We start from the raw sequence: 11,337 nt of genomic DNA, 5'->3' as shown, positions 1-11,337 counted from the left end.
GATGGATTGTTTGTTTAACCATTCATTCACCTGTTGATGGACTTATGTATTATTTCCAGGTTTTAGCTATTTTGAGTAAAGTTATTATGAACACTGAGTACATGTAATTGTGTGGACATAGGTTTTCATTTCTCTTGTTTAAATACCTAACAGTGGAATCACTGGGTTGTGTGGTAGCTTTATATTTGTTTTTAAAGTAATTGTTAGGCAGTTTTCCAAAGTGGTTGTATCATTTCATATTTCTTCCAGGGTTGTACAAGTCTCAGGTTGTACAAGAGTTCTAGCTGCCTCACATCCTTGTCAACATTCAGTATCTATAATTTTAGCCATTTTGATGGGTATCTAGTGGAAGCTCATTGTGGTTTTAATTTGCATTTCCCTGATGACTGATGATGTTGAGCATCTTTATATGTGCCTTTTGGCCTTTCATATGCCTTTTGTGAAGTGACTATCAGAATTCTTGCCCTTTCTCAACTGGATTGTTTGCTTTCTTATTGAATTGTCTATTCTTAATGTGTATTTATGTACTCTAAATAAAAGTCTTCTGTAAAATAACATGTTGCAAACACTTTAATTTTGTGACTTACCTGGCAACTATTTAAGAGGTATTTGAGCCTACTGAAATATATTATAGGGGAGGGGGAAAATCAACTTTTACCTCTATCCTAGGTTTTCTGACTGAGGCCCTAAGAATTAGACTGAAAAGAAAGATTAAAACAAGAGTAAAACAAAAAGTGTTTATCATACATGTTGTGTATACACACAGGAGAACGCAGTGAAATTAGTACCTCAGAGGAGTCATTAGAAATTGAGCTTATAAATAGCATCTTAACAAAGAGCAGTAGATTTGTAGAGAAGGGACTCGACAAAGGAAAAAGAGTTTAGGAATAAAAACAGGGGTTACATTAACAAGGTTTGTCTTATAGAGTCTGGTGCTATCTCAGCTGATGAGAGTCTACAGTTATCTCTGGTGATTAAGAATTGTCCTGTTCATCCAGGTGGAAGGGGGAGGGCAAACGTTTTCTTATGTGTGTATGCTCAGTCACTTCAGACACTTTGTGGCCCTTTGGACTGTAGCCCTTGAGGCTCCTCTCTTCATGGGATTTCCCAGGCAAGAGTACTGGAGTGGGTTGCCATTTCCTCCTCCAGGGGATCTTTCCTACCCAAGAATCAAACCTGAATCTCCTGAATTGCAGTCGAATTCTTTACTGCTGAGCCATCAGGGAAACCCTTTGTTGTGTGTGCCTCTTCACGATTTCCTTTATTTCACAATGATCCTTATGCCAAAGTAGCATGGGTTGGGTTGACATATCTGATCTCCTATAATATCATAATAGATTTTATATATTTTTAAGTCAAGCAATAATAATAAACATTTTAGGTGATCACCATGTGCTTTACATGATATCTCATTTAATCCTTGTAACAACTGTATATTGTTAGCACTGTTTTGTTTTCTCCAATTTACTGGTAAGAATATGCAGCCTTGGAGGGTTTGGTAATTTTCTTTAGTCACACTGTCAGTGTCTTCAATCATTGTACTGTATATTCCCAAGCAAAATTATTGATAACTCAATAAATATATTTTACTGAGAATCTAAGACTTGAATATAAATATATAGATACATATACAGATATATGTGTACTCTTTTTCTAGGCAACCTGAAAGATAACACATGAGACACAGTTCAGGTTCTAAAAGAAAACCTGAGAACAGACATTACACATGTGCCATAGAAATTGTGATGAGGAGGAGAGAAGTCAGAGGGAGAATAGAGGAAGGAAAAGTTACTTAGAATCTGAGAACATTGCTTAGATGTTCAATCTAAGGTCTGTCTTGTCAGCTATAACAATTACCACAAACTTGATTGTATTACAGTGACAGTTACTCTCACAGTTCTAGGCTCCAGAATCCAAGATCAGAATCCACTGAGTCACAATTAAGCTACTACCAGGACTACAGTCCCCCCAGCCCCCTAGAGAGAGTCCATTCCTAGCCTCTTCCAGCTTCTGATACTTGCTGTAACTCCTTGTCTTATGGCCATATCACCCTAATCTTCATGGCCAGCATCTCCAAATCAGTCTCTGATCCATCTTTACGTGGCCTTCTCTGTGTGTGTATAATCTACCTCTGCCTCCTCTTATAAGGACACCTGTGATGAAATTTAGGGCCCAGCTGGATAATCCAAAATTGTCTCCCCATCTTCAGATCCTTAATTGAATCACATCTGCAAGGATGTAAGGATATGTATCACCTTATAAGGTACCATTCACAGATTTCAAGGATTAGGATGCAGATGTCTTTGGGAAGGTCGTTTTTGAGCCAGGCATAGTGGGGATTATTAAGTAGATCATCTCGAACAGAGGAAAGAACTTGATTGCAAGCAAGTGAAAAGAAACACACTGAAGATAATTAGAGTGGCAAGAGGTCCTATGCTCTTGCAGCACTGTGTATGAAACAGCAGGGCAGGGGGAGAGAAGGCTGGAAGGGATTAAGGGCCTTGAATGCCAGGTTGGAATGTGAGGTACATTCCATGGACTGAGGAGAGTCTCTGGAGATTTTATAACAAGCTAGTGGCATCCCCCAGTCTGTGCTCTAAGTATGTAAAAAAAAATTATCATTTGACTGCATCCCCATTTCTGTCATGATCTTCCTCCACACTGCTCTCTCTCATCTTTTCATCATTGTATTGACAGGCATTTTATTATAGTACTTTTTAAATGGAAGGGAGGCAGGGGAAAAGGCCGTGATTCATTAGCCAAAGGTAAGCCACTCAGTGCTTTTCCCTAGGATTTTTGAGACTGGCACCAGAGAAAGCTCTCAGTCACTCTATGGTGGTGAAATTGGGAAGTCTAAACATGTATTGTTTCTTGTGGAGAAAAGTGGGCTGAGATTGTGTGGAAAAGTGGATAAAGCGGAACCCTGATGAAGATTAAGTTTCTGGTTTCAATGTTACCCTTGAGTCTGGCTGCACCAATTACCATCTCATGGTAACATGAGCCTTCTAAGAAATTTCGCTTTTCCCCTGAAGTGTTCAGATTGAGTTTCTGTCTCTGCAACTAAGAGATCTGATTTGTATAGTTTTGTGGCACCCCACTCCAGTACTCTTGCCTGGCAAATCCCACGGATAGAGGAGCCTGGTAGGCTGCAGTCCATGGGGTTGCTAGGAGTTGACACGACTGAGCGACTTCACTTTCAGTTTTCACTTTCATGCATTGGAGAAGGAAATGGCAACCCACTCCAGTGTTCTTGCCTGGAGAATCCCAGGGACGGGGGAGCCTGGTGGGCTGCCATCTATGGGGTCGCACAGAGTCAGACACAACTGAAGCAACTTAGCAGCAGCAGCAGAGCATCTCTGCATTTGTCTGCTTCTCATTTTCTAAGCTAGGAAAGAGCATAACCAAGTATTTTATTGTTGTTGTTGGGTTTTGTTTTATTTTTTTAAGTCATATTGGGGAACAACCAAATTTCTAATGGACTGTCAAACTTGTACTGTGTCAATAAATTAATCTTTCCAAAGGGAAAGACACAAAGTTTTTTTTTTTTTTAAACAGATCTGTGTTTAAACAAAAGACACTGAGGAAGTTGTATAAGTGCTAAGAAATGAAGGCAAATGATACTGTGTCATCACCATAGTTGTTGTTTAGTCGCTAAGTTGTGTCCAGCTCTTTGTGACCCCATGGACTGCAGCATGCCAGGCTTACCTGTCCTTCACTATCTTCTGGGGTTTGCTCAAACTCATGTCCATTGAGTTGGTGATGCCATCCAATCATCTCACCCTCAGTCACCCTCTTCTCCTTTTGCCCTCAATCTTTCCCACATCAGGGTTTTCCCAATTAGTCAGCTCTTCAAATCAAGTATTGGAGCTTCAGCTTCAGCTTCAGTCCTTCCAGTGAGTATTCAGGGATGATTTCCTTTAGGATTGATTGGTTTGATCTCCTTGCAGTCCAAGGGACTCTCAAGAGTCTTCAGCATAACAGTTCGAAAGCATCAATTTTTCAGTGCAGCCTTCTGTATGGTCCAACTCTCACATCTGTACGTGACTAACTAACCCATAGATCTAAAAGATAATAGATTTTTAGGCTACCCCAGCAACCTGGCGTCACACTAAGCGGTATGCATTGCATGGGTGCTTCCTTTCTGGTCCAGCCTAGTCTTAAAATACTTGAATCCATCTGCTTCTCATGCCTGGTTATTGTCTTCACCTCTCCATCCATTAACTCTGTTATTTCTGTTTCTGGCTTTTTCTTGCATTATTTCTGTTTTACACTTGACTACCCTGTGAGTCATAGTTATCAGCCACCTTGATTTCACACTTTGAGCTCACCATTTTTTTTTTTTCTACATTTGTCCTATCCCACTTAAATGCATCAGATCTTCCAGTCAGGACCCTCAAATAATATACAGTTGACCTGAGCATCTTTGAGTCTTAGGATAATGGGTTAAGTTTTTTTTTCTTCTTTCCAAACTTTCCTATTCCAGTACCATTGCAATAGACATTTTTTTTTTAAGTTGAGCTGTATTTGACATACACTATTGTGTTAGTTTCAAGTATATTACATTATGATTTGACATATGTATACATTGTGAAATGATCGCAACAATGTATAGTAACCATCTGTCCCCATACAACATTATTACAATGTTATTGACCATATTCCTTATGTTGTACATGACATCCTCATGATTTATTTACTGCATTACTGCAGGTTTGTTCCTCTTCATCCCCTTCACCTATCCTCTTCTCCCTTCTGGGAGTTCTTTGTGTCTATGAAACTGTTTTTATTTTGTTCATTTGTTTTGTTTTTTTTTTTAGATTCCACATATAGATGGGGTATTTGTCTTTCTTGGTCTGATCCCATGGACTGTACCCTCTGTCTGTGAAATTTTCCAGGCTAGAATACTGAAAGGAATTGCCATTCCCTTCTCCAGGGGATCTTCCTGACCCAGGGATCGAACCCATATCTCCTGCCTGGTAGGCATATATATTCTTTACCATATGAACCACCAGGGAAAACCCTCATTTAGTATAATGCCCTCTAGATCCACTCATGTTGTTATAAATGACAAGATTTTATTTTTTTATTGCTGAGTATATTCTGTGTGTGTGTGTGTGTGTATTCACACATACCACATCTTATTTTTCCATTTATCTATCAGTTAGTTCAGTTCGGTTGTGCCCGACTCTTTGTAACCCCATGGACTGCAGCACGCCAGGCCTCCCTGTCTATCACCAACTCCCGGAGTTTACTCAAACTCATGTGCATTGAGTCAGTGATACCATCCAACCATCTCATCCTCTGTCATCCCCTTCCCCTCCTGCCTTCAGTCTTTCCCAGCATCGGGGTCTTTTCAGATGAGTCAGTTCTTTGCATCAGGTGGGCAGAGTATTGGAGTTTCAGCTTCAGCATCAGTCCTTCCAATGAATTCAGGACTGATTTCCTTTAGGATGGACTGGTTGGATCTCCTTGCAGTCCAAGGGACTTTCAAGAGTCTTCTCCAACACCATAGTTCAGTTCTCTGGCACTCAACTTTCTTTATAGTCCAACTCTCACATCCATACATGACTACTGGAAAAACCATAGCCTTGATTAGACGGACCTTTGTTGGCAAAGTAATGTCTCTGCTTTTTAATATGCTGTCTAGGTTGGTCATAACTTTTCTTCCAAGGAGCAAGCGTCTTTTAATTTCATGGCTTCAGTCACCATCTGCAATGATTTTGGAGCCCAAAAAATAAAGTCTCTCAGTGCTTCCCCATCTATTTGCCATGAAGTGATGGGACCAGATGTCATGACCTTAGTTTTCTGAATGTTGAGCTTTAAGCCTCCTTTTTCACTCTCCTCTTTCACTTTCATCGACAGGCTCTTTAGTTCTTCACTTTCTATCAAGGGTGGTGTCATCTGCATGTCTGAGGTTTATCTATCAGTGGACACTTATCTTGGCCATTGGTAAATAATGATGCAGTGAACATTGGAGTACATATATCTTTTCAAATTAGTGCTTTTGTTTATTTCAGGTAAATACTCATAGGTGACTTGCAGCTTTAGTTTTGGGGCTTCCCAGGTGGCTCAGTGATAGGAGATGCAGGTTTGACCCCTCTGTTGGGAAAATATCCTGGAGGAGGAAATGGCAACTCACTCCAGTATTCTTGCCCAGGAAATCCCATGGAGAGAGGAGCCTGGCAGGCTAGTCCATGGGGTCCCAAAGAGTCAGACACAACTTAGGGACTGAGCGTGCACACATATATGAATGTGGTATGGTAGTCCTATTTTTCATTTTTAAAAGAACCTCCTAACATTTTCCATGGTGGCTGTGCTAATTTGTAGTCCCACCAGTAGAGCACCAGGGTTCCTGGTGAGAGCTGTTCTGACAGGTACAGTAAATACTTTACAGACTACAGTGAGCTTTTTCTTATCTCTGCCAAGAGTGGCACCTAGTGGTGATTCTATAGAACTGCAGTTTTTCAGCTTTACAATAACAGCAAAAGATACTGCTTTTACCAGCAGCTTTGCATTTATTATGTAACATTCGGTATATGTATACCAGGCATTCATCTATCTGGGAACAGAAGTCACTTCGTGAAGTTAGCTGTCCAGAAATGATACAGGCCCTATAGATGTTCCATTGTACAACGGGGGCTCCTGTTTAATCTCTGATAGTATTTCAGGTTTATTTTATTTTCCTAATATTGGACCTAATCTGGACAATAACTCTCAGACAGTGAGCATTGCCCCTACTGCTGAATCTTGACATTTCTGGGCATCGTTGGGTATCTTTTTCTTTTTCCCTGCTATAATTGTTTCCTCAGGCTACCTTAACAAAGTAGCACAAACTAAGTTTGTGCTTAAACAACAAAAATGTATTACCGAACAGTTAAGGACACTAGAAGTCCAGGATAAAGGTGTTAGCAAGGTTGGTTTCTTCTGAGGGCTCTGAGGAAGAATCTGTTCCGTACTTGTCTCCCAGCTTCTGGTGATTTGCTGACAGTCTTTGGTGTTTCTTGACTCACAGGAGCATCACCCTGACATCTACCTTCACCTTCAGGCTCCATTCTTCCTGTGTGCCACTCTGTCTCCACATTTACCCTTTTCTTTTGGATACCATTGGTGTTGGATTAGGGCCCACCCTAACACCCCCCAAAGACGCTCGGTGGGCTCAAATATACCTTGTGCGCACCAGGACACAGAGACCCCACAGAGACTGAGACAGAACAGTATTTGAGTGTCTCCTGAGGAGGTACGGGTCAGCAGTGGACTGCTGCAGGGGCAGGGGCTCTTGGTGCAGTAGACCTGGGTGTGGCATAAGCCCTCTTGGAGGAAGTGGCCATTAACCCCACCATAGAGCTGCCAGAACTTACACAGGACTGGGGCAACAGACTCTTGGAGGGAACAAACAGAAATTTGTGTGCACCAGGACCCAGGAGAAAGGAGCAGTGACCCCACAAGAGACTAACCCAGACTTGCCTGTGAGTGTCCAAGAATCTCGGGTGGAGGCATGGGTCGGTGGTGGCCTGCTACAAGGTTGGGGGCACTGAGTGTAGCAGTGCATGTATGGGACCTTTTGAAGGTCGCCATTATCTTCATTACCCCCACCATAGTTTTGGCCTGAGGTCAAATAACAGGGAGGGAACACATCCCCACACATCAATAGAAAATTGGATTAAAGATTTGCTGAGCATGGCCCAGCCCATCAAAAAAAGAGCCAGTTTCCCCCTCAGTCAGTCTCTCCCATCAGGAAGCTTCCATAGGTCTCTTACCTTCTCCATCACAGGGCAGACAGAATGAAAACCACAATACCAGTCTGATCACATGGACCACAGCCTTGGCTAACTCAATGAAACTATGAGCCATGCCATGTAGGGCCACCCAAGACAGATGGGTCATGGTGGACAGTTCTGACAAAACGTGGTCCACTAGAGAAAGGAATGGCAAACCACTTCAGTATTCTTGCCTTGAGAACCCCATGAACAGTATGAAAAGGCAAAAAGACAGGACACTGAAAGATGAACTCCCCAGATCGGTAGGTGCCCAATATGCTCCTGGCAATTAGTGGAGAAATAACTCTAGAAAGAATGAAAAGATGGAATCAAAGCAAAAACAGCACCCAGTTGTGGATGTGACTGTTAATGGCAGTAAAGTCTGTTGCTGTAAAGAGCAATACTGCATAAGACCCTGGAATGTTAGGTCCATGAATCAAGGCAAATTGAAGTGGTCAAACAGGAGATGGCAAGAGTGAACATCAACATTTTAGGATTCAGTGAACTAAAATGGACTGGAATGGTGAATTTAACTCAGATGACCATTATATCTACCACTGTGGGCAAGAATCCCTTAGAAGAAGTGGGCTAGCCATCATAGTCAACAAGAGAGTCCGAAATGCAGTACTTGGATGTAATCTCAAAAACGACAGAATGATCTCTCTTTGTTTTCAAGGCAAACCATTCAATATCAGAGTAATCCAAGCTTATGCCCCAACCAGTAATGCTGAAGAAGCTGAAGTTGAATGGTTCTATGAAGACCTACAAAACCTTCTAGAACTAACCCAAAAAAGATGTCTTTTTCATTATAGGGGACTGGAATGCAAAAGTAGGAAGTCAAGAGATACTTGTAGAGAAAAAGACTGAGGATCCCCAAAGAAGGGGGAATTCTGTCTCTGTTTTTGGACTTCAGCTGCAACACCAGCTCTTCCTTGGCTGGAGCTCTGCAGGGCTTGAACTTGCTGGCTCCCACAATCTTGAGAGCCAATTCTTTAAAATAAATCACTGTATATATGTGCATCCTATTAGTTCTGTCCGTATAGAAAAATCCAATTAATACACACATCAGTGCAAACAAGCTATAAGTAGTCCTCATGAGGACTTAACAGTCTAAGGGACGAAAATCAGAAATGCAAACAGATAAAAAAGACCATGCTTTGTAGTAAATGCTGGATACTCCGTGTCATGGGAGCACAGAGGAGCATCTGACCTTGACTTGGGGAATCAGAGAAGGTCTCTGGAGGAAACGGAGTCTAACTTGAGAACTGAAGGTGGCAGGTGGAATAGGAATTAGTGGAGTGAAGGGACAAGGTTGTGGAAACCAGGGATTAGATTGAATGTAGAGCATGCCTTATTAACAGGGGCATTATTGCCCCCAAGGGGGAGAAAATGCTGCTTGGCAGGTGAAAGCAATCTTGGTTATTGCAGTGTTTTCTGATCATCCAAAGCTCAACTCTGTCTGACAAAATATTATTCCTTTACATTTAATGAGAGAAATGGGGAGGCACGTTTAGAAAAAATGTCTAAAAAGTCTCCGTGATTGGAAAGTGGTGACCAGAAGGAAAAAAAGGACTGAGAAACATTTGTATAGAAAGCTCAGTTGTGTGGAGGAAGGATCACATATGAACCTTGTGAGAGAAGACTATAGAATATTTGATAGATCAGAATGTTCTAGACACAAATTTTAAAGAAAATTAAATCTGAAATGCATTTTGACTTCATCTAGATAATTTAGGTAAAATTGGACTTTTTAGTCTAAATTATCTACTATAGACTCTGCTTACTTCTATGTATGAATCTTTACTTTGTAGGCACATGCTGAATAAATCATTAAGATTTAAAAATTTCTTAGAGGGATCTCCTTGGTGGTCTGGTGGCTAAGACACTTCCAATGCACCAGGCCTGGGTTCGATCCCTGGTTAGGGAACTAGATCCCACATCCTGCAACTAAAAGTTCATGTGCTGCACCTAAACATCCCCAGTATCGCAAAGAAGATGGAAGACCTGGCGCAGGCTAAATAAATAAATACTAAAATTTTTTTTTTTTCTTAGAGATGGAAAAAGACAGTTGTTGAGATATCTTTTTCTGGGACTTTCCTGGCAGTCCAGTGGTTAAGACTCTGCCTTCCCAATGCAGGGTGAAGATTCAAACCCTGGCTGGGGAACTAAGATCCCACCTGCCACGCAGCACGGCAAAGTTAGTCTTTTTCTATTTATCTTTCTGGGCGTTTTTAGTTTTATAATTGTAGTCTCTAAAATAGCATCATGTTCAGGTGGGCACTTAATCGTAATGCCATTGTGGAAGGCACATTAGCCTCTGGAGAATCTGCATGTGATTTACTTCAGTGGAGTTTCAAAGATTAAAAAAAATATGTGAGAAAAACAAAAAGGTATATTTCTTGGTTCCATTATTGGAATAGAATGAGAACAATGGTCTATTTAATAACTGTTATCACTATCTTCCTTCTAGATTGAATTCAAATTACTTTACTATTCTATTAAGAAAATCTTTGCAAAAATGCTGCCAATCATTTTTTATTTCAGCAGCTTATTAACAATGAAATCAAAGATAGCTCCATGCTTCTGAGAGATAATGTAAACTTCCTTTTAGAATCTTAAAGAACTAAAAAATTGAACGTTTTGCTGTAATTTTAGCTTTTAATATGTCAAGCTTGCTTAATGTGAGTAGATCTGACCTAAATGTCTGATATACTTTTTTTTTTAAAGGCAACATTCTAGTAGTCTCTTTTAGAATGTCTTCTGCAAAAGGCAGTGTGCGGAAACAGTGCTGAGTATGTGTTCTGAAGTCAGACTACCTGGGTTCAGATCTTGAGTTGAATCGGTTTAGGTTTAAATGCTACTTGCTTTCATGAACTTGGGCAGATGTAAAGTTACCTGATCTTATCCTCTCTGTACCTCACGTTCCTCATGTGTAAATTATGGCTAGTGATAGAACCATAACGTGGGGTTGTTGTAAATATTAACGGAGTTAATTACTTAAGACCCTTAGAATAGTGCCTGGTACACACTCAATAATGTTACCTATTATTACTATTATTTAGAAATCCTTATTGAGTAGTCTTGAAACCATCTGTTTTGGTGCTTCCTGTATGCCATATAAGGAACTTACTTGAGAAAGTGTTGATACCCCTGACCTAAAATGATCTTCAGAGCATGACTCAAGATATTGTTTTAACTGACTTCTTTTTAGTACCATCATTTTTCTCTTCAGTACATTTCAGGCCTTTAAATTGATTTATTTAGAACAGTAGATGGGAGATGAATTCCTCTTGGGGATTTTTTAATGGCATCTAACATTTTTCTCTATGGTACTGCTTTTTCTATGGTGCCAGTAGTGAAGAGAAATAGTTGCCCATGATTTTCTGGCATTATTGTTTGATGAAAAAAATTCTAAAACCCCTTCAATTTTATATATTTCAGAAAATGTCTTTGAGATTCAAAAATGCAAAACGAATTGAAGGCCTTGATAGCAATATATGGTGAGTACCTTACAGTGAACAATAATAATTGGGTAGTTTTTTTGCATCCATTCATTGGAAATGGAAGTAATGATTCATAC

At 40.4% G+C, this 11,337-nt stretch overlaps 1 protein-coding gene across 3 annotated transcripts in view; it reads left to right on the top strand.

Annotated features, from left to right (window-relative positions):
- The window catches only part of CCBL2 (cysteine conjugate-beta lyase 2), a 60,578-nt gene that overhangs the window by 13,537 nt on the left and 35,704 nt on the right, over positions 1-11,337 (top strand). For 2 of the 3 annotated variants that reach the window (XM_010860356.1, XM_010860355.1), the window contains one exon: positions 11,199-11,257. In XM_010860356.1, the coding sequence (XP_010858658.1) occupies positions 11,202-11,257 (56 nt within the window). In that variant the 5' untranslated portion in view covers positions 11,199-11,201. Of the gene's footprint in view, positions 1-9,933; positions 9,955-11,198; positions 11,258-11,337 lie in introns of those variants that run through there. The other variant, XM_010860357.1, reaches the window with a different exon arrangement.

Source organism: Bison bison, unplaced genomic scaffold (genome assembly GCF_000754665.1).
Source record: "Bison bison bison isolate TAMUID 2011002044 unplaced genomic scaffold, Bison_UMD1.0 scf7180017864466, whole genome shotgun sequence".
NCBI classification, from domain to species: Eukaryota; Metazoa; Chordata; class Mammalia; order Artiodactyla; family Bovidae; genus Bison; species Bison bison.
Note: the sequence above shows the minus strand (reverse complement) of the source record. Positions and strands in the feature narration are given on the sequence as shown.